The sequence below is a fragment of the Mesocricetus auratus genome, unplaced genomic scaffold, assembly GCF_017639785.1.
Source record: "Mesocricetus auratus isolate SY011 unplaced genomic scaffold, BCM_Maur_2.0 Super-Scaffold_100015, whole genome shotgun sequence".
NCBI classification, from domain to species: domain Eukaryota; kingdom Metazoa; phylum Chordata; class Mammalia; order Rodentia; family Cricetidae; genus Mesocricetus; species Mesocricetus auratus.
In genome coordinates, this window is record NW_024429198.1 from 52957785 (window position 1) to 52982935 (window position 25151).

At 38.4% G+C, this 25151-nt stretch overlaps 1 protein-coding gene across 8 annotated transcripts in view; it reads right to left on the reverse strand.

The window, feature by feature from the left end:
- Nol4 (nucleolar protein 4) overlaps positions 1-25151 on the reverse strand; it is a 340254-nt gene that overhangs the window by 241274 nt on the left and 73829 nt on the right. For 5 of the 8 annotated variants that reach the window (XM_005065339.4, XM_005065340.4, XM_040757899.1 and 2 more), the window contains one exon: positions 18507-18656. In XM_005065339.4, coding sequence (XP_005065396.1) covers positions 18507-18656 — 150 coding nt within the window. Of the gene's footprint in view, positions 1-17561; positions 17625-18506; positions 18657-25151 lie in introns of those variants that run through there. The other 3 variants (XM_040757904.1, XM_013125067.2, XM_040757903.1) reach the window with 3 other exon arrangements.

Below are 25151 nucleotides of genomic sequence, written 5' to 3' on the forward strand. Positions count from 1 at the left end.
TAAGCCAAAACCACGTGGAAATACACAGAGTAATAGTAATGGGTTAATAATTAAGACAGAGCTAGCCAATAAGAAGCCCTAGTTAATGGCAAAGATTTTTTTAATTAATATAAACCTTGTGTGTTTATTTGGGCCAGAAGCAGTCTTAGGACCAGGCTAATGGGGGTGGAACCTTTCATTAGTAATTCCAATACCAATCATCTTTCTCTAATGGCAAATGAATTACATGTTTCCTTTCAGCAGGAAACTATTTGTGTTGTACATCAGCACACAGTTCTCAGGTCCTCGAATGGTAAAGTATTAACCACTCTCATGATTAAAATACACAGATTATACGAATCCATGACCGGGTTCAGAAGTGTTACAGAGGAAATTCTTACTAGGCTTTCGACATGTAGCTCAGTCTCCCATTTAACCGTATGAACAGTTCTCTATTCCCCAACGATGATTCTTCTGATAAAATGAGGAATCTGGAATCTGTGTTTGAGAGGGAAGTGTGTCTTGCTATCAAGTGCAGGGCAAGATCTCACAATGTGGTTTCGGGTGGGTCTCTTGGGTCTCTCTCAATTAGAAGCACCTTGGGTTACTGTCATGTAAAATGATGCAGAACACACAGTGTCAGAGCCGTAACCTTACAGAACAGGGTAAGTATTCTAATATGCTTACAATGTCCACTGGCATGAGGTCCTATACACATTAAAACACTCTAACCCGTTTGGATTCAGTATTCTAAAGAGGAGGGGATAACAACAACTCTACCCAGGTCTCAGTTTACACATGAGAAACATATCCGAATACACAGTAACAATGCAGAATTCTGGTTGCAAGAAGGTAACTGACAGTTTATCACATGCCAGAAGAACTGACTCATCAGCAATGTCATAATATTCTAACCATGAGGAACTGAAGGCACTGGACTTCTGATATCAATGTAATGAGTTAGAGGAAAGAAGTCATTTTCTTCTCTGAAGGAACAAAATTTCATTTATGCATTTGCCATTTGCATTTCTTTTTTCAACCTGGTTTATTTAATTAAGGACAGACACAATAAAACTACATCAGAATACAATTTCATTGCAGTCTGGATGGCTACCATTCAAGAAGGAGGCCCATGCCAATAACCCCTGAACTCAGGACACTGAGTCATTTCTGTGAAGGCAGCATGGAAAAGATGGTGAATTCCAAGCAACCCTTGTTATATGGTGAAATTTCATCTTATAACAGAAAGGAAAAAAGGTAAGAAGGAAGGGAAGGAGGGAGGAGGGGAAGGAGGGAGGAAGGGAAGGAAAGGGAGAGGAAGGGAGGGACAGAAAAGGGATGGATAACATTACAGCAAATGCTGTTAAGATGAAGGTCTTCTTTAATTTCTTTCTTTAAAGACTCAAAGTTCTTGCAATACAGGTCTTTTACTTGTTTGGGTAGCAGTTACCCCAAGGCATTTTATATTGCTTGTGATGATTGTAAAGTGGGGTGTTTCTCTGATTTCTTTCTCAGACCTTTTATCATCTGTATACAATAGGGCTACTGAATTTTTTGAGTTGATTTTGTATCCTGCCACTTTGCTGAAGGTATTTATCAGCTGTATGAGTTCTCTGGTAGAGTTTTTTGGGTCGCTTATATAAACTATCATATCATCTGCAAAGATCTCCCATGCTATTGGACAGGTAGGATCAATGTCATAAAAATGGCAATCTTGAAAAAATGGGACTTCCTGAAACTGAGAAGATTCTGTAAGACAAAGGACACAGTCAGCAAGACAAAAAGGCAGCCCACAGAATGGGAAAAGATATTCACTAACCCCACATCTGACAGAAGGCTGATTTCCAAAATTTACAAAGAACTCAAGAAACAAGTCTCCAAAACACCAAAGGATCCAATTAAAAAGTGGGCTGCAGAACTAAATAGAGAATTCCCAATAGAGGAGTCTAAAATGGCTGAGAGACACTTAAGAAAGTGCTCAACATCCTTAGCCATTTGGGAAATGCAAATCAAAACAACTCTGAGATAACATCTTACTCCTGTCAGAATGGCTAAAATCAAGAACACTAATGACAGTGTATGCTGGAGAGAATGTGGAGAAAGGGGTACACTCCTCCACTGCTGGTGGGAGTGCAAACTCGTACAGTCACTTTGGAAATCAGTATGGAAATTCCTCAGGAAAAAGAGACTCAGTCTACCACAAGACACAGCAATTCCACTCTTAGGCATATACCCAAAAGATGCCCATTCATACAATAAGGATATCTGTTCCACTATGTTCATAACAGCATTATTTGCAATAGCCAGATCCTGGAATCTACCTAGATGCCCCTCAACTGAAGAGGGGATAGAGAAAATGTGGTACATTTACACAATGGAGTACTATTCAGTGGAAAAGAAAACAATGGAATCTTGAAATTGCAGATAAATGAATGGCACTAGAAGAAACCATCCTGAGTGAGGTGACTCAGTAACAAAAGGACAAACATGGTGTATACTCCCTCATATATAAATTTTAGACGTGGATCATGGGAGGGCCAGCCTACAATCATACTGCCAGTAAGTCTGGGAATCAGGGAGGACCTCAAGAGAGATATGCATGGTACCCCAGAGAAGGGGAATGAGGCAAGACCTCCTGAGTGGATTGGGAGCATGGGGTGTTAGAAGGATCTGGGAAAAACAGATGGGGAGAAGAGGGGGTAGAGGAGGACATGAGGGAGCAGGAAAGTTGAGTTGAGGAAAGCAGAATGAGAGATACCATAATAGAGGGAGTCATTATAGGTTTGAGGAGAGACTGACACTAGTGGGATTTCCAGAGATCTACAAGGATGACATCAACTGGCAAAGTAAGCAATAGGGAAAACACTACCTTAAATGCCCCTCCATGATGATGAGTTTGAGGACTACCTTATATGCATCCTAGAACCTTCATCCAGTGGCTGATGGAAACAGAGGCAGATACCCACAGCTGAACAGTGAAGTTAACTCCTGAAACCCAGTGACAGAGAGGGAGGAATGATGAGCAAAGGGGTCAAGGCCATGCTCATGAAACCCACAGAGACACCTGACCTGACAAGGGGGGAACTTGGACCCCAGACTGATGGCTGAGAGTCCTGCAAGGGACTGATCCAGACCCCCTGAAGGTAGTGACAGTGAGGAGGCCTAGGCAATCTCTGGGGCCTTGGATAGTAGATCAGTATTTACCATGGTGTACGAACGAACTTTGGAAGCCCATTCTTCACAGAGGGATGCTCTCTCAGCATGGACACATGGGGGAGGGCCTAGGCCCTGCACTGGATGAAATGATAGACTCTGGATATCCCCCACTGAATGCCTCACCCTCCCTATGAAATGGTGTAGGGATTGGGTGGCGGGCTAGGAGGACTAGTGGAGGGGCAAGGGATGAGGGGAGGGAGAGGGATCTGGGAATGACATGTGAAACAAGCTTGTTTCTAATTCAAATTAAAAATTATATTAAAAAATGATGAAGGTCACAGTGAGTTTGTCTACATACCTGGTCTACACTATGCAGCTATTAATGCCACCAACGCTACCAGCATGAAAATCCATCAGTGAACTGAACTAGAATTACTGTATGATCTTGCTACCACCACTGCTGGGTATATATCTGAAGAAATAAAAGTACATACTAGTAACAGGTTAATGGATAAGGAAAATGTATATATACAGACACAGAGAAGAATAAACTTATGTCACTTGCAGGAAAATGGTAAGCAAAATATGTTGGGCCCCAACCCTCCCGGGTCTCTGTGAGTTGCTGGTCAGCCTACAAGTGCAACTTGTTTTCGAGTCCAAGTGCATTCTGTTTTCTAGTCCTGGCTTCCTGCCCCAGCCTTTACCCTCTGACATCAACATCTAGCAGGCAGAAAACACCTCTCTTCCACCTGGGGATTTCCACTGTGCTGTAAGCCTATATATAAGATTGCTCCCTCCTACAAGAGAGAGACCTCTTAGCACTTACAATAAAGACATACACACACACTCTTCTGGCAATAAAGGCAGCACATGCATTCTCTTAGTACAAACAGCTGGACGTCTTGTTTTTCTTTTCCTGATACGTTGGACTTGCTTGTGGCTCAGGCACTGCAAAATAGACTCAAATATGTATATTCTTTTATAATAGAAACTAGATGTATGTGCATATGTATGTGAGCATATATATGGCATGTAAACAGTAGGGGAACAATTTGGTAAAGGAATGTATTGGAAGAAATAAAAGAGGTAAGAATGGAGAGCTAATGTATTGAGAAAGCAATCCCTACATGTTTTTCTATACTTTTACCTATTTTTAAATAAGCTCATGTCATTTATATTTGACCAAAAATCAGGAAAGGCTAGTATTTGAGTGCAGAAAGGGACTAGCAGGTAGGAGTAGAGGTCAATAGGGATGAGGAGGTGGCTATGGTGTGTGTGTGTGTGTGTGTGTGTGTGTGTGCATGCGTGTGCGTGTGTGTGTGAAAATATATATGAATTATGAAACAGTCATGTAGAAATCCACCATTTTGTATATAAACCCATAATAACACTAATTTCAAAAGTTAGCAAGAAGGAGAATAAAGACTTCTTGTGGTTAGATATCCATCTTAGCCTAAGATTTGAAGTTAATGCATGAGCTGAAATAGAGTTAAAGCACGGTGAGTTGTGAGCATGGACAATTATTTTATAAAACAACAAACAGAATGCAGCAAACCACAAGTCTGTGAACTTAATATTGTACCAACTGGACCCACATATACCAGTGACTATCCATCACTTAGGACAGGGCAATCTGATAGCCACTCTGTGGGAAGATGGTTTTTGCTTCTCTGCAGTCCTAATGACCAAACCAAGGGCTCCAGGAACAGCAGGCAAGCACTCTGCCACTGAGCTGCATCAGTGACACAGAAGGGACACGATGTGTGGGTAGAATGTGACCCTTTTCAGATACTGAGCTAGAGGGCAATGAAAACTTCACATTGTCGCATTAATTTATAAAATATTCTCTCCTCATTAATTTACATAATAGGATTTAATACTTTTGAAAATCACAACTTCTTCCCAATATTGTACTTCAAGTCCTTGTAAAACTTTGCCCGTAGAGACAAAGCCTCTGCAATTTTCTTTTATGAACCTTATTCATAATAGGTGAAGAGCAAATTATATAATAATCTAGTGAAAATCTTTTCCTTTGAGAAAAATCTGTAAAAAAAAAACACCTGCGATGTATATAACATGATGCTACAGCATTACCTAAGTTAAGCAGAATTGAGAAGAATGCATATATTCAAATCTTGCTTGCATTGTAAAGTCACACACAGTGGTGAATAAAGAAAAGAGACCTCAGCTATGGGCAGCACTGCAATTGAGAAGTCTAGAAACCTTTATTTTACATATCATGAGAGTATAGTATTTCATAGAAGAGATTTAAGACCCAAAGCAGCTATAGTACTCTTACATGTGATGAATAATTGAATTTTATGTGATGTCTGACATACATCCACAGATCTGACATACTGCAGATAAGATGTTACAAAACAGAGATGCTAAGGAGAGAAGAGCCATGTGCACCATTGAGCGGCCACGGAAGAAGCAGTTAGTTTGTAAGGGTACATAAAGAATACACATAAAAATGAAGACTCCTCTCAGCTAAGATGCGGTTGCTCTTCATCTTATTGAATGGATAATCACTGTAATTATTAGCTAATGCTGCTAGATAAGGTTCTAAGAACTAATAAGACTAAATAGGCCAAATTATTTGAATCACCTATTGGTAATTACTTGATTAATTTTGATTTTTGAAAGCTACTTTGATGAGGTTTCACTTGTAACATCTGCTAAGTGAAAGGTATAGAAATAGCCACACTCAATTAGGTCAAAAGTTGGGCAATCAAAACCTGCCAATCAAAATGTGCTTACTAGGCACCTTGTACTTAGCTTCAAAACTAATTGTTGTGCTATGTTGTGTCTGTATGTTCTATAAATATGCGCTAATGACCAACTGAATTTCTATGTCTTCATTGTGTATCTAATGTCAAAACCAGTGTGCTAGTAGACTTGCCTGTCAACCCAAGGCCACAAATGCTGACCTGTGGAGAGCTCTCTCATTTTGCTTGGGTTCCTCTCAGTCTTACAGAACCGAGCTTTGCTCCTCCTGGCTTGATACTATTATCATTTCTCTGGTTTGCTATTTTCAGCCCGTTTTATTTTTTCTTTATTTAATCACTTTCTACATTTAATCTTGTCACTTATTCATGAGTCCCTAGGCTGTTTGTTCTCAGCTGAGGCAGGGAAAAATGAATTAGCCCAACCAGGGACAACTAAAGTTATTTTTTTAAAATCATGTGCATGTGTGCATTTGTGTCTTTGTGTGTATTTGTTGTGTATGCATGGGTGCCTACAAAGGACAGATAAATGCATGAGATCTCCTAGAGCTATAGTTACAAGTTGTCATGCTAGCTGATGTAGGTTCTGGGGGAAACTCGAGTCCTGTGGAAGAGCACCCATCTCTCCAGACTCTGAATGTTAAACAAAAATAAGATTGCTAGACACAACATAAGTAATCTAATGTCATTTGATATATGAGAATATGGGTTACCATCTGAAGGTTTTTGTTGTTTCAAATTTAAAACAAATTATTTGATCAGGGACATCTGAGAATATGAGAACAGAAATGTGAGTCAAGGTGTGTATAAGTAATATATGAATGGTCAGTAGGAAACCTTAAGTCACCACATTGACGTGAAACAATGTTTTCTGACTTTAAACAGTATACTTCACATGACAAACTGTCATACCCACACATTAATGGTACATGGTTGACTGCTTCTAGTCTTCATTTTGTTTTTAATTATTGCAACCCACTAAATTGTCTTGATAATTCCTAATGGGATACGCCATGCCATGTGAAAGCATTGCCTGACAAGCAAAGGCATGCTTCTGTCTACCCACAAGAGACGGTGGTGCTGAGTGGCCAAATTTAAAATGAAAGTTGGCAAAGCCAACAGAGGACTAAAGTGAGCAGAATATTTTCAGACAGTCCAGGTCACTTTTCAGACAGCTAAAACCAATTTGAGGATTTGAGGAAAATGCTTCAAATGTGGTATGGAATGCTAGAAATAATGGAATGTGGTACGAGGGGGAGAATAATTTTTTTGCAGAGACATAAGAAGACTCAGAAAGTCACTGAAGGCCCTCAAGAGCCTACCAGAAGAACCATCCCTGAGCCATGGCAGATGAATCTTAGACTACACCACCCTCCCCAGAAGAGCAAAGACAAAGGAGAAATGAAATGTGATTCAAGTTAAATAAGCATTTTGTGTTGGAAATGATTTTACTTTATCCGTTATACCTCAAGTTTAGATACATCGCTTTATAAGGAAAATCTCTTCTATTTGCATGTTCATGTACATACATGCAGATTTACAAGCACATACATAGAGGCCAGAGGACATTCGGTGTCCTGTACCCCTTTCAGAGACAGATGCTCTCACTGGTCTGGAACTCACGAAGGAGTTTTGGATGATTGGCCAGAGGGCCTGGGAGTCCAAGTCTGGGAGCACAAGCCTGAGCTGGTGTACAAGTCCATCAGTGTCTTCACCCCAAGTCTGGGAGAGCAAGCCTGAGCCAGTACACAAGTCCATCTGTGTCTGCACCTCAAGTCTGGGAGTGCAAGGCTGAACCGGTACACAAGTCCATCTGAGTCTGCACCCCAAGCCTTAGCCACTGCACAAGTCTATTAGTTTTGTTCTTATGATTTTTTTCAGTTATTTTTGGGATTTTTGCCAAATAACATTTTATTGCTTTTTAATAAATTTTATTTAAGTTAAATAGTGATTCCAGTTCCCTCTCCCATCCTCCCATGCTCCCCAATGACTTCCCATCCCATCCCATCCCCTATCCACTCTCCAGGGAAGGTAAGGCCTTCCATGAGGGATCACCAAATTCTGCCAAGTCATTTGGGGTAGGGCCTAGGACCTCCCCTGTGTATCTAGGCTAAGAAAGTGTCCCACCATGGGGAATGGGCTCCTGAAGTCCGTTAATGCACTAGGGATACATCCTGGTTCCACTGCCAGAGGCCCCATAGACTGCCCAGTGCTCCTAGCTGACACCCACATTCATGGGGCCTGGTTTGGTCCTATGTTGGTTCCCCAGGTGTCAGACTGGGGTGCGTGAGTTCCCACTTGCTCAGGTCAGCTGATTCTGTGGGTTTCCCCAGTGTGGTCTTGACCCCTTTGGTCATCACTCTTCCCTCTCTGAAATCGGATTCCAGGATTTGGCTGTGGGTGTCTGCTTTTGCTTCCATCAGCTACTGGATGAAGGCTCTAGGATGACATTTAAGGTAGTCATCATTCTCATCATAGGGGAAGAGCATTTAAGGTAGTCTCTCCACTATTGCTTAAGTTCCTAGTTGGGATCATCCTTGTGGATCTCTGTGCAATTCCCTAGTGCCTGATTTCTCTTTAAACCTATAGTGGCTCCCTCTATTGATGTGTCTCTTTTACTGCTGTCCTCTATTCCTCTCCCCACTCAATCTTCCTGATCCCTCATGTTCTCCTCCCCCCCCCTCTTTTCTCCCACCCTCTTTCTCTTATCTCCTCTTCCCTCTCCCCCCCATGATGCCTCGTTCCTTTCTGCTTCACTGGAGGACCTCCTTGTTTCCTAGCTGCTCTGGAAACAAGCTGTAGGCTGGTAATCCTTTTCTCTATGTCTAATATCCATATATGAGTAAGTACATAACACATTTGTCTTTCTGTGACTGGGTTACCTCACTTAGGATGTATAACAACCCTAGCTGTCCTGAAACTCACTGTGTAGACAGGCTGACCTCAAATTCACAGAGAGCTTCCTGCCTCTGCCTAATAGTGCTGGAATTAAAGGTGTGCACCACCACTGTCTGGCTTTATTTTTTATCCAAATGGGTCCTGGAGATAAAACACAAGTCATCCACTTGGAAAACCTTATACCTTACTGACCCAAGAGCTTTCTTTTCTTTTTCCTTTGTTATATTAATGGGCTTTACTTTATGATAATTAAAATAATCAATTGAGCATGACCCTATCATAGTTCATATAAAACAAAAGTAGCTCTCTAAAGTTAACTGTGCAATTTTTGTGTCAATTATTATTGAGGGCTACTGGGCTTCTAGGAACAGATTGTTGGAAAAGAGAATTCTGACACTAAATGAATAAAATATGAGCAGATGGGCCCTGGAAAAGTGTTTGTTCATACATGTTTCCTAATAGTAAAATGAAAGAATCCCTAAATATTGAGGGAAAACAGGACTCAGCCAAGCCTGTGTTTATAGAATTCCCAACAGCATGAAGAACTGCAACAAAATCATGATCGTGTAGTAAGAGTGGAAAATATACTTCTATTTCCAGTGAGGAGTGAGCAGAACATGATGCAGTCCTGAATCGGCTGTGGCTGGTAGAGAAAACAGACAGCCTGCCCCGTTGTCTAGTGTTCCTATCGCACACCTGGCCTCCTGAAGTCGCCCCTCTCTAAACCTGTGCCCTTCCTGATTTCTGCTAGTCCAGGCAGCAGCAGCAATTTCCTGGGTGCATGCATAGCAAGTATGCAGTTGTTGTAAACACCCAGCATGGGTGATGGGAACAGACGGTGTTGAGTGTTGAGTGTTGAGTGTTGAAGATACTGTCCACTGACCAAGAGTGCTCAGAGCACTGGCAGAGGACTAAATTTCAGTTCCTAGTACCCACAAAAGGTGGCTAACATCTATCTGTAACTCCAGTTCCAGGGGGAGCTGCTGCCTCTGGCCTCCACAAGCCCCTACACTAACATGCACATGCCTACACACAGACACACATGCATAATGAAAATACAAATTAATCTTTTAAAAAGATATTTAGATTTCAGACTCAAGGAGTTGGAGATACGATTCAACAATTAGGAGCAGTTGCTGCTCTGGCAGAGGGCCTGGGCTTGATTCCCAGGACCCACACAGCAGCTTACAACAGTCTTTAACTCTAGTTCATGGGATTTTCTGCCCTCTTCTGTCCTCTGTGGGTACCAGACATACATGATGCATATACATACATGCAGGCAAAGCACACATACATATTAGATATAAACAAACCTGTGGCCCTTTGGTAACACCCTTGTTTACTTATACAGGCAAGGACATGACAGAATGATCTTGTACCATGGAGGCAAAATGTGTTGTCTGCATTTTTTCATTGCTCAACATCTGGAAAATTATTTTTTAGAGACACTATGCAAAGAACTTACCACACTAATCCCTTTAGAAAATGTCACCTATCTGGGGTGCAAACTGTGATCACAGGTGAATTTTCCAAGCAATGAAAGAATTGTTTTGATTGCCATCATGCCTGGGGGCTGTGTTGCTGAGACATAATTCCGAGGAAGAATTTTTTAAGGGCCTGGAGTACTTACAGAGATGCCACCTGTCTGCCCCGACGCCTATCATCTCTTCTTGGAAGATAGTGTTTTATATTGCATATACTAATAACTACGCTGGCTGTATCTGTCAATAGCTATCTTGTTTACATGTTCCATACCAAAGCAAAGGAAAGGAAATACTTGGCACAAATTTCAAATTCTCAGAGGCATCCAAGTCACTGTCATTGCTTCTTTACAGATGTCTTTACTGACCATGATAGTGTCTGGGTGACACTCAAACACAGCGTGGTACCCGCTGACCATGAGAAGACATGTCCTGAAGGAGAGTGCTGAGAGAGGAATGGCACAGAAAATTATAGGTAAAAAACTTATTTATTTTTCATTTATTGTGAGATAAAATCAAGTGATTTTCGTAACTCTGGTGAAAGCCATACTCAGTTCAGGAATGGGCATGACTAAATGCCTGGGAAGTGATGTCGGTAGGTCACTGTGAAATAGCTGACACAAAATAAAATAGACTTTTCATCACATGCTTCAATTAAAGACATGTATTTTTCTCACTTCTTCCCACATAAATGATTCTTTATTTTTTAGAAAAAAAATCGTATCATTTTAATAATGACTACAGTGTTTAAAACATTTTGTTAAAAACTTTACATATATAATTTATTCTCAGGACAGCAATTTCAAAATAACCACATGCCAAGATAACATAGAATTTCCACTCTCAGGATGTAGCCCCAAACTTGACTGGCATCATAGCTGGTAACTATTTTATCTCACCCAAACCCTCTACATAATGCTAGTGCCTGCATCTATATCCCATACCAAATCAACACCTAGGTAACCATTTAGGCACATACTCGCGTTGCCTTGAGAAGTTCAGGGTTTTATTTAGTACAACAATGGTAACCAGCAAAGCATATGCCTCTAAAAAGAGTGGGAATCCCATCTACTGTTAAATGCTCCCAGTATTTTTTTAAAAGCTGCAGAGCTGCGGGATCTGATTTTAACCACTAGGGTGTGCTGAAGTTGCAATTTACTAGGTAGGTGCAGAGTTAATGGAAATACACAGGTTGATTTCCTCCAAGAAATGTTCATTTGGACACTATTACTTAATAAGAAATTCATTTATGACAAATAATGTGATATTAGTCAATGATAAAATTGCTTCTGTAAGTTCTCACATCTTTTGACTGTCTCCACGACCAACAAAAATAACTCCAGAATATTAAATATCAGTGTGACATCTCTGCCACTGTCACAAGTCACTGTGTCAGTTTTTATAAGTGAAGCATAGTGACCTTCTTTTTTAGAATTTCTGGTAGATGAATTAAATGGCCATGTCATTGATTCCTTTTGAGTTGTTCCTCCCATCCCCCAACTTAGGGATCCACGTGTTTTATTGGGTTGAATAAATAATAACTTACAGTTGTCCCCAGACAACTTTAACACAAAAAAATAATGGATGCAACACTATGTGTGTGATTTTCAAATTTAAGCTTTTTCCAATATGCACAACAAAATGGGTAACACCCTGGTATGAATGTGTATATATACCAGTGTGTATACAAGGGTGTGTGTGTGTGTGTGTGTGTGTGTGTGTGTGTGTGTGTGTGTGTGATTGTGTGTGTGTGATTGTGTGCATGCGGAAAACTAAAATACTTATGTGGATGCATTTTAATCTCTAAAGAATGAAAAAAATAATATATTCTATATAAAGTAAAAAGGATGTTCATTTGTTCATTATTTTATGTTGATTTTCTTTTACAAGTCACAGACTATGGCTTACAGTTATGAACTTAGTTGAGACTCACAGTATATCTCCTGTGTCCCTTATTTACTTCAGCAGAAAACTGTTACTATATTGGATCTATGGCAAAAGATGAAAAGTGAGATTTCTCTCTCACACATACACACACACACACACACTCATATACATACTCACACATACACAATCATACACACGGTCAAAAACATTCTATCTCACACACACATTCTGACACTCACATACACACACACATAAATGAACATGCACACTCATACACTCAAACACATACACACACAGTGTTTTCTAGTCTATTAGTGTGTCACACCTACAAATAACTTTTTCTAAGGAATGCACTTAATTTTCCTGATTTTTAATCTAATGCTTTCATCTCAAAATAAAAGTGCTCAAATCCCTTAGAAATGTTTCCTGAGAAATGAATTTTTCTCTTTTTAGAAAAGATGGTTGAAAGCTAACATCAAACCTATGTAAGTTCGTCTTGGAGACAAAGGTCTCCACTTGAGTCACAGACCACTGTTGATTTTAGAATTTAGAGAGGGTATGGACCCACAGGAAGGCCAGCAGCTTCAGCCATGCTGTGTCTTCTACTCCCTTGCTGGGCCTATGCTTAACCCAAGCACGTCTAGCAGCATAACTTATTCTCAGGCACCCTTTGCCTGAGAACATAGAATTGCATGTAAACAATGGGGGAGGAGGTCAACTATCCAACGCAAATGCTTTACGTTCTAAGCACTAAACTTGTGGTACTGTGAGAAAAAAGGAAAGTATGCTTGGGACACATATTGGTTAGTCTCTGTTGACAACTTGATGATATCTAGATCTTCCTGGGAGATGGGATTATGTGCATGGATATCTGTTGGAGATTAACACGTATAGGTTAGGAGAAGTGAGAAGACTTGCCTACTCTGGGTGGCACAATTCCCTAGGCTTGGATCCTAGACTGCGTAACAAAAGAGAAAGTGAGCTGAACACAGCATTCGTAGATATCTACTTCTACTTTGCTCGTGGGATGTGAGTAGTTCCTTCAAGCCACTAATGCCTTAACTCCCATGCTATGATGGACTATACCCTTAAATTGTTAACTGAAATAAAAGCTTCCTCCCTTGAACAGTTTTTGGCTTTTTGTTTTGTTCTGTTTTTGTAATTCTATCCAAGCAACAGAAAAAGAAACTAAGACAAAACCAAAGATTTCCTGTCAGTAATCACAGAAGTGTATAGATCATGTCTCATTTGATCAATAAAGTATTGGCTCCAAGTTCACGATATCATATATTCTTACAGCAAAGATGCAAAGGAAAACAGATGAGCAAGCAATGGAATCTATAGGATGGTCATCAATTTCAGGACAAGGGAAGGTGCCCCTGAAGTGTCCCAACCTCTGTTGCTCTGGAACTTAAAGATACTTAAGAAACTGTGCACATGCAATTCCAGTATAATCCTGAAAGTTATTTTAAAAAGTGGAGAAAAATGGACAATCTGTGGACACAGGTAGTTTATGTCTTTCTTCTTTGATTGATATTTAAAAACCATGCCACTGTGAAAAGCACATTATGTGCCCATTTCATCATCATCATCATTGTCATCATCTTCTTCTTCCTCTTAATCATCATCATCCCTGTAGAAATCTAGCATCTCAGCAAAGTTCTTCTACCTCTGAGTGATGCTTGCCACCCAGTCGGCTTTTATGAAAGCCAGGAGCATCCCATGCACTCTGCCATGACTTACGTTCACCTGTTTGCTCACTTTGGTGATTCTTTCCATTTTTTCTCCAAGGTTCCAAGGATAGCAATGGCTTCACATATTACCATCACTTGTAAACCATTTGGAAAATAAATGGAATAAAGCCCTGTTATGCTATATACATGATTCGTCAGCTTCTTTAGCCAAAAAGATTTTCAGTAAATTGTTAGAACTTATTATGTTTTGGCTTAGTTTAATTTCTCCACACCAAAAGGCTTGTCATTCATCATGAATTCACCCGAACACTGGGAACTTTTATACAGCAAGCTAGAAGAATTAAACTCAGGCTAAAATATCCATTTTAAAGGCAGATCCATGGAAATAGCAGGTATTTATCCAAAGTAGAGTACCAAAGTGTTGTGAACTGTGTGTTCTAGATACAATATAGCAAGCGTTTCTCTTAAAATCTGTCAGAGAAGGAATGAAGTCCTGCATAAATATACCATTTCTAGGCTATTTCTCTGAAAAAATCTTCCATTCCCAATGAGAGCAAGTCTGTATACATTAGGTTTTGTGATTGATGATTGAGGGAGAGACTTTTTCTAGATGTGTAGGTAATGATGAGGTGGAGGTATGTGCTCCTGTGAACAAAATCCCCCACAAGATCTTGTAAGCAGCCTGAATGAACTCATCAGGGCAGGCCATCAGAAAAAGAAAATTACCAGAGCAGAAGTGGGCCTCATAGCAAAGAAGGAGGGGACAAGAGAAAATAATGGGTGGTAAAAGATGATTGAAATATGTTATGTAAATGCATGAAATGTTATAATGACTCAATTGTTAGTTGTCAGTAATATGTGCTAATATAATACATTAAAACTGCACATTATGCTAAATGAAATGTTTTATTAAAATTATATTTTAAAATATTAAAAAGTCAGTTTTAATAATTTTCAGAAAATTAAGACGATAAATTCCTAGGAAAATTAATAGGCAAAAGTTAATCTTTGAATTATGAAAATTTATTACCTTGAGACCTGTACTTTTGAAGCAGCAAAGCAAAGGATCGAAGGACCCATAATCCTGCATCTACAGAGCTAAGTTAAGCCGACTGCCCTTCATACTCTTCTACTAGGATCCCAGGAAATGACTGGGTACAGAAAGAACATAGTACTCATCACAAAGTCAACCATTTGTCAAGCCATTTATGTATGCAAAGCCATTTACTCCACCATGCACATCAGAACATCTTCTCAAAGGAAATACAAATAATTGCTTACAGCACCACAGACAGAAAATAAATGTTAACTCTGAAATTTAGAACTATGACTGTCTGACTCCCAGCATTTCTTTTGTTTCTTTTTTGCTATTGCATATGCTCTCTACCAAGAATTAAAGAAATGTCACAAATACATGTATGTATATATATATGTGTATGTGTGTATGTACATACATGTTTGTATGTATATATAGAGAGAGTGAGAGAGTAGTACATGTACATTATTTCATAGTACAAATTCTGTATGTTCTGTATGTGTGTGCACATACACACAGATGTTCTCACACTGATGACACTGTCTTCCCAGTAGGCCCTAGCTTAAAACACATTTCTGAGAAAGCAGCCATTCTCTGCTTATGATACAGTGGGAGTGACGAAATGCATCCGGGGAACAGTGATGTGTTCACTGAGGAATCATTTAGGTCAAAGTTTATGCAGTTAAGTACTGAAGCACAGCAGAATATTCTAAATTATATGTGAAAACTAATATTGTATCATTAATTCTGAAGCAATACTGCACATCCCTAAAACTTATTTCTGCATTCAATTTTTCATACGGAGATATATTTCAGGCTCAAGGAAAAGTGCTACTAAATGTTCATTATGATAAGGTAGATACCTATAAGTTTACTATAGTCAAATACATTACAGGAAACATATCTAGTGCTATAGTAACTGCTAATAATAAATGTATTCAAATATAAGAACTCCTGAAAAATAACAACTAACTACTTAAATAATTGTGAAAGACTGTATATTCCCAAAATGTGTCATTTTTGTGGATTTTCAGAGCTTATGAGTTAAATCACATACTTTCAGAAATTTTATATGATCAAATTAGATCAAAATAAACTGTAATTGGTATAGTGCCTAGATATTTCAAGTAATGATATACTGCGGATAGAAAACCAAATAACAATCAATAGTTAATTCAATATTAAAACACCACCATTTCCTGCAGAGTGGAAACAGAGAAAGAATATTTGCAAAAAGGCAAAGTAAATAAAATGACCACTAAATCTATTGATAATATTGTTAATACATGGTATGCTTTTATGATTAGTTGTACAAGTATGGTTTCTTGGCCATGTAGAAAGGGGAGAAAAAGGTCAATGAACATAACTGTGCATGCTCTATGTGCTAAAGTGTTAGAAGTAAGAAAAGAACTGAATTCTAATTGGAACCATTATTATTGCAAAAGGTTTCTAGCTGATGAAGCCATTGGTACCATTGAGAACTAAGTTCTGGCCCAACAGCCTCTGACTCTAACAGCACTATGTCATTTCATTCTAATGGCACTTTAGCTTCATGCCCCATTAATTGCACATTTACATTAATTTTTATCATTATATTCTACTCATTGTACAGTCATGTGCACAGTTTCACTGATACTGCAGAATTTTCCCCATATTGAATTACAGTTTGTATAAAATGGAAATGTTTCCTAATTAAAATTCATTTGAGTGGTAGAACTAGGAAGAGCTTGAGCTACACAGAACTTTCCTTGAAGTCAGGGCAGGGAGGTAAAGATTTAATGTGGACATAAGAATTAAATGTGAGGAAGTAGCAGATCTCCCAATAAGACATTCTCAGGAGGATTGAAGTTTCAGGTGCTGCTTTAGCTATTGTAACTGTTTCCCCAACCTGGAAATGCAGAAGGGCTTTCATGAAGTGTGGATACAAAATTGTATGCGTGGGAAACACAGTAACAAACTCATTGTAAAAGTTTAGCATGAGTAATGGCTGTAAATAAAATAATCCACATTCACCTAGGAAAACATGGGGTGGAAGCTTAGATCTGTTATTGGCTCATGCTTCTGCTTCAATTTAAGATATCTAATACATTTCGCTTTAAAGACTAAATTATTTCAACTTGCTTTTGGTACCACACTACCAACAATGAAGGCACTTTCACGCCATATTTTCATTTTATTTTGTTTCTTTCCATTTAAAATGATAGAGTATATAAATATTCCTGACACAGGAAGTCCTGTCAAGTGCACATAGCTACTTCATGAGAATGTATTATCCTAAGAGTCCACAGTTAGTTATATTAGTATATCAATATGTGATTTTTCTATTGCTATCCAGAGGAACAACCCTGGTTTAAGAAATAGGAGGAATGAGTATATTCAGTGATATTAGTCTACATAAAAACATCCCCAGATGCTAGGTCACTTTCGTTAGTCATAAGAAGAATGCCTCCTTGGGTGCATAGGTCAAAAGAAAGTTTTGTGGCAGAGTTACGTAAGGAAACTTACACTAGTGCCTGCCCACAAACCATGCAATTTAGAAACAGCCAAGAAACAAAACCGTATAGAAGGAGGAATAAATAACAACATTGTATTAAGGGTTATTATGCAGCTACAGAGATTCAATATGACCCTGGCAGTATAGCAAAAAATAGTTATGAAAAGAAGCTATTTCTTATGCTCAGAGCTAATTTTCAAACATATGTACCTGTATTTGAAACTTTGAGCATTTCACACATTTTTCTGTATCTGAAAAAAAAATGGATCCAAACTGATATTGTGTATCAAGATAGCTGAAAACAGTTCATATCAAGGTAGCCAAAAGCGAAGTTCAGTAAGAATTCATAAAAAGAACATTATCCCCACTGTTGAGAAAGATATAATAATGTACAATTTGCTCCTATTGCCAAAAATAATTTGCCCTTCAATTTTGCTAGAAAATGTGAAATATCTATAGTAATATTGTTTTATAAAAAATTTAATTAAGCAAAGGGTAGATTAAAATATGTATATCAAACTTAGGTACAATTAGTAATTTCAAAACTGAATTATAACTAATTCCATTTCAAGAACATATATTCAACTATCAAACAGTTTAATTTGCTTTTCATATAACTTACAATAAAACAGTATATTTCAAATTTTAAATGCTCAAGGGCATATTTTAATATTCCATTCAGGAAAATTAAGACATAAAATGACATAAATATATGTATAATTTCCTTATCTATATTGCTATAAGATAGAATAGGAAATATTAAAATACATTCATGTGACTTGAGATGGAAGAAATTTGAATGATTGCAAATATGTTCTTATCTCACAGTACATAATCCATATATTATGGCATATTGAAAATACATTTCTAATATGTCTTTCTGTTTATAGGTGTTTAACTGAGAATATTATGTGTTGTATACATTTAGAGAAAACAATGTAAGAATTCTAGAAACAGGTTTAAATTTTATGAAATAGACTTGTGAGCCCATGACTGAAACAGTAAACAGTAAATTATGACATAAGTACTGAGTCTGACCGTGATGGCATCTAATCTGAGCTCAATAGGAGATATTACTAAACCTTTGTGCTTGTTAACATGTGCATAGTAACAAAACTCAGAATGCATGCTTTCTCTCTCTCTTTGTCCACTTACTGCTTTGTAAGTTCTCTTCTGCCCGGCGTGTTTCCGAATTTGTTCTCCATTCGGCCCTGTCTCCACATGCATGGAATAAATGATGTCAAAGAAGTCTTCAACCACAGCCACTCGCCTTAAAGACAGTTTCTCATCCACTCCAACACCATCCTGGAGATGAAACAAGACCACAACAACAAAAAGAACAAAACACATAAGATTAATGATATTATTTGCATTTAATAAATGAAGTTGATTAAGCCAAAATGTTTTGATAAAATGCACCATAGGCTCTCCAAAAATACTCTTGCCTTCCTTCTTCTTTTAAAACAAGATTTTTCTCTGTAGCCCACACTGGCCTCAATTTCTAAATTCTGCTGCCACGGATGGATACCGCCATACCCAGAAATCCCATAAATATGTGTATTAGACACAATGAATTTAAAATGTTAGTGAAAACTGTGCTTAATATGAAGTAAATCATATCTACCCATCAATCCTATCTTTTGAATTTTTATAATGATTTCTAGCCATCAGCATAATTTTTTAAAATAATAAATTACAATTTAGGGTCTAGTAATTTTTACTGTAGTAATTCCACTCTAGATAATGCCCAGTCCATGAAAACAGTATTTGAGTTGATGGGTCTTGCCTGCTCTATTTGGAAAATGAAAGACAAGGATAATATTATAGGGCCTCTAATTCTAAACATCATAACTCAAGAAACAAAAGACATCTCTCTCCAACTGTAGACTGAGTGGCAGACATACTAAAAGTTAGAAAGCCATTTTCTAAGGCAGTGGTTCTCAATCTGTGGATCGCAAACCCTTTGGGGATCAAATGACCCTTTCACAGGGGTTGCATATCAGATATTTACATTACAATTCATGACAGCAGCAAAATTACAGTTATAAAGAAGCAACAAAAAATAACTTTGTGCTTAGGGGTCACTACACCATAAGGAACTGTACTAAAGGGTTACAGCATTAGGAAGGTTAAGAACCACAGCTACAAGGCCGAGACAGTTTGTGAACAACGGATCTCCCAAATAAAACTGCAAATTTTGAGTAAATTGCTTATGCATCTCTAAATTCCAGTTTTTACAAATGCAAAATGGGCACAATAGAAGCTATTTCACAAGAACATTGTGAGCACTAAGGGAAGTCAAGTTGTAAAGCATGTGTGACCCAATTTGAATGCCGGCAGCACTTGTCATTTTAATAATCATTTTATAATATAATTAAGGTCTTGTAGAGGTGCCAAGGATCACCATGGTATCTCCTGTTCATGAAGATCCTTGGAAGAAATATAACTTGACATATAGGAAGGTTTTTATGTTTCAGTGAGGGTAAGTCCAGCCAAGAATAAAGAGTTGAAATGGATGCTAAATCATATTAAATGGTAGGCTTGAGACACTAGAAAAGAATAATAAATATTCCATGTAAAAAAGTTAATCTTATATGACTGCAGCATAAAATGGATTCTTATTTGCAAAAACCCATCTACACCCACATTCACATGCATATACACACACGCACAAACACACACACACACACACACACACAAGCACACACATATGAATGAACACATGCACATAGTGTTCTTATTTGGACCCTGAAAAATAACCTGGCTAAAATCTGACATTGCCAATGTTGCTTGTAAACACCATGAAGTACACCAATTAATTATTCAGTAACCAACGGTCAGCTCTGAAAATATATACAATGAAGTAACATAATACAGACTGAATGTATAAATATATGTATATATGCATGTGCAGGTATACATATATGTGTATGTATATATAACAATTTTAAAAATAAGCCATGTTTTATTTTTTAATCATTTCTATATACCAACCACAGTTTCCCCCCTCTCCTCCATCAACCTTCCCCAACCCACCACCATCCACTCCTCAGAAAGGGTAAGGCCTCTCATGGGAAATCAACAAGGCCTGGCACATTCAGTTGAGGCAGGGCCTAGACCCACACACACATATCAAGGCTGAGCAAGTCTGTGGGAACCCTGGCAGTGGGACCAGGATCCACCCCTGGTGCATGATCTGGCTTTTTGAAGCCCATTCCATATGGTAGGATGCCTTGAGAAGCCATGAATTTTAAAGAAAAAAGTGTGGGTTCATGTGAGGTTTGGGGGAAAGGAAGGGGGGAAGTGATTTAATTTTATTATCAGTCTGTTGTGAGGTATTTGGTTACACTGTGTAAAGATATGTCACTGTGATTGTTTAGCAAAAAGCTAAAAGCTAAATAGCCAATAGCTAAGCAGGAGGTATAGCTGGTACTTCTAGACAGAGAGAAATCTAGGAAGAAGAAAGGTAGAGTCACCAGCCAGACACAGAGGGAGCAAGACATGCAGGAGAAGAGGTAAAAGCCATTAATCACATGGCAACATATAGATGAATGGAAATGGGTTAATTTAAGTTATAAGAGCTAGTGGGACAAGTCTAAGCTATAGGCTGAGCATAATTAATAATAAGTCTCTGTGCCATTTTTTGTGAGCTTGCAGCCCACAGAAAATTCTGTCTACATCCATTTTTAATTAAGAATAATACCATGAGAGAACAGTTACTCCAAGTGAAAGTTTTAAGCTATCAATGAGTCAAAGGAAATATTGTCCTCTGATGGCAACACTAACAGGCTGAGCGTACTGCAAAATGCTAAGCAAGTCAACTTCCATTTTTTTTCTTACAACTACCTTTTACGTGTGCATTTGCAGTTTGCAGTAGGCTCTGGAGCAGGAGGCTCATTTGAGGTCATGTATGAGATTGCATCATAGGCTCAATTGACAGGTCTTTTATCACAGCTCAGTTTGAAGGCTCCCTCACATGTCACCTGAAAGGCTGACAGTTTCTAGTATGGCTTCAGGTCTTTCTAGGGTACCCCTTCTATATTGGAATCCCTGTGACGCAAGACCAATGCATAGCAAAGACTACACAGAATTCAACAGTGACCTGCCTGGAAACACATACAACTTAAAGGACAGTGTCCAAGAAAGTACAACTGGTCCTAGGGGTTTCATGTTAGCCTGCATCTCCCTTGCCCAAAGAATATCCATCTTCCTAAGTATAAATTCAAATTCTAACTATGTCCATCATTCATGAAACTATCTGATTTTATAGCACATCATAAGATTTTGTATAATTGTACTCCTGTTTGTTTGCTGAATAACCAAATGGACATTTTGCTTAATCTTACAAATGGAGATAAGTGTGTTTTCTTGGACACTTTGCTTAATCTTTCAAATGCATACAAGTCTGTTTTCTTTCCCAGAATCATTTGAATCAAACCTGCTTATCTGCTTAAATCTAAAATGATAACCTATTTATCTATTTTGTCAAGTATCTGAAAATCCCAAATATCGCCAAGTCCAGTGTTAATTACTAGAATCATCAAGGTATGTATGTGTGTATAGTAGGCTCAACTGATGGAAGGCTGCAACAGGGCAAATCCCATAATGAAGAGGGTAGATGGGCATCAAGTTTCATCCCTAGCCAAGGAGTTATTGGCAACTGGGAGTTGTTGGGAGGCAGGGTGTGAGCTTTCTTTAAGGGGGCACTTCCCTGGCAGGTTGAGTATGTTACAGTGGATGGCTATAACCCACGATCATATGGACAGCACAATTTGGACTAGATGGGTTTTACAGAAAAATAAATATGAGGACAAAAAGCTGTGTGGAAAGGAATGAGAGCTTGGCTCAGGGAGGAACCATCGTTGGGTGAGTGAATATGATTGAAATATATGATATGAAACTCTCAGATAATTAATAAAAAATTAATGTTGGAAATAACAATGATGAGGATTTTTCTAAAGATGGTACTCAAAAAGCAAACAAACAGAAAGTAATGACTGTTAGTGATGGGGAGAGTAAATCAGAAGAGTCCTGAGACACTGCATTTCCTGGCTTTGCCAAAATGCAAAAACAGATTGAGGATTCAGAGACATTGAAACCCTCATGCATGTTGACTAAAATGCTAAATTATACAGTAACTCTGCAGACAATTAATCAGTAACTTAACATTCATTAAACAGGTGTGCCAGATTATCTATCTGGTCCACACCAATATGTATTCAAAAGGAATGGTAAACTTAGTCCACACAACATTTGGACAAATATCAATAGCAGCATTTACTTTTTCTTTGTCTGGAGCATTGTATTACAGCAACATAAGTAATTAGTACATCAGTATCTTATAAATTTACTGCAAAAATATGCTGTCAAAATACCATATAAAATACTAATAACATATTTATTTTGGGAAGAGTTAGATATACCCAGTCAATAACCTATGAAGAGCTGTGCTTCCTAGATAATCCAAGCTTTTGCACACTTGGAACTCACATTCTTCAGTTAAATTACATGTACTTTCTTCTCCTGGATATATACCCTCTATTAAGATTCTCTAATATACAAAACTCTTTCCCACATTTACAAACTTTGGTTGTACATTTCTTCTCTTTATCTCACTTTCCTCTTCAATTCTTTATTGGCTCTTCATTATGTGTGCGTGTGTGTGCGCGCGCGTGTGCGTGTGGGGTGTGTGTGTGTGAGTGTGTGTTCACCATGAAAGCTTTTGCTTCCTTGGTTTTACCTTTATTAAAGGTAGTTCATGTAGTGTATCCTGATCACAGTTTCTCTTCCCTCTACTCATCCCAGTTCCTCTCCCCCCCCCACCCCCAATCTGATTCCACTCTCTTTCTGTCTCTCCATTAGAAAAATAGGGCTCTGAGGAATTAATGTGACATAATATAATAATAAGATAGCACAAAAATAAACACTTTAGAATATAAAAACAACAAAAACCAGAAGTGAAAGAGCCCAAGGAAAAGCACAAGGAACAGATTGCAGACTCTATGATCCACTTATTCTCACACTCAGAATCCCATAAAAACACAAACCTGAAAATGATAATATATATGCAAATAGCTTGTAGGGCTAAAAATAGGGAAAGAGGAAAAATTAAAATAAAAAGACAAAATTAAGAAAAAAAAGCCTTCACATGATAATATTTTGTGACCAAATGAAGCTTCCAGTACTAGGAATGGGCTACATCTAATTGAATAGTTGGCCAAAGGGTACCCATGGGAACCCTAAAACAACCAGGTTATTACCAAGTCTATAGGTTGCTCTTTACAAATTGACAAGAGATGCTCCATTGCTGAAGACAACACCTTCCCAACTCATTTAACATGGAGAAGTCAAGTTGGTGCCAACATACAGCCTTCACCCCTGTGGGCTAGTTCTCTTGGTACCCACAGATACTCTGCTTGCTACCAAAGGGGAAACATCACCACCAACCCAGCTATAAACTTTTCCATATACATTGGTGACCTGCCTCCAAGATATGATAGGACAATGGGAGAACAAAACTTGTGGGAATGGCCTATCAATATTTGAATCGACTTAATGCCTACTTCATGAGATGGAACCCACACTCAATGTTGCTAAGTAACAGAGAATCTGAAAATAGATAGCACAGGGGCCCTGGATAAGACCAAATATTACTGTTCTACTAAATAATTTTAGCAATGAAATGATTCCTGATGACAATTTACTCTACTCAAAAATCAATGTCTTGTTCAGCCATTGTCAAAGAAGATTCCTCCTACAGCAGATAGGAAAAATATAAAGACCCACAGCCAAACAATATTGCAGAAAGTGAGAGACCTTGGAATACACAGACCTAGATGGAATATCTCTATCAGGTATCCTTCCTCGGGGATTAGGGAACCCTGCAGAAGAGGAGGCAGAGTGTGAGGGCATAAGGGCTGGAGGACTCCAAGGAAACAAGGTTCTCTGACCATAGCAGTACAGATACATGTATGAACTCACAGAGATTGTAGCGGGACATACAGGGTCTGCAAGTGTCTGTACCAGATTGAATCATAGATCTGAAAAAAGAAGTGGACACATGCCTCCATCCCTAACCCAGAACTATCTCCAATTGATAACCACTTGCAAATGAAAATTTAGCTTTCTCCAAGGGAATCTCATCATGAAAACTATTCTTAAGGACAGGCCCCATACCCAGAAGCAGAAGCCAATAGAACACAAACTCAACATCAAATTTTGGGGTTCCTTGTCTCATAATAGCAGCACCTTTTAATATCAAATTGTAGAAATCTAAAGTTATGTGAAATAAGGCATGCATGCATATGGTATAACCAGGCAAGTGAACACTACTCAACAAACAAAGGATAAAGTGTTGGTCATGATAAACCATGAATGAACACTGAAGACATCAAGTCATAGAATTCAGACACAGACCAAATCCCCCATAGACCTGGGGGCAGATAAAAGTGTCCAGGGTCTTCTGCCATTGGAGACTTAGATCCACCTGCTTCCACCAAGAGGAGGACCTGGGGACAGACCAAACCATCCAAAAATCCGCTGTCATCAGAACATTTGACCTGTACCCACTGGGAGGAGAGACCCCACCTGCACCCAATGGAAGAAGAGATGGGAAGACAACAGTATGAGAACTCAGACACAAAACACCATGTATTATATGGTTCAATTCACATGAAGGACTTCACAAAAGGAAATTAATGCAAACGTAAATTTGACCAATTTTAGTCTACTAAAGTGAGAATAGTTACGACTGTTAGTTAAGTTCTTTTAAGAATGAAATTATTCTAAATTTAGATGATA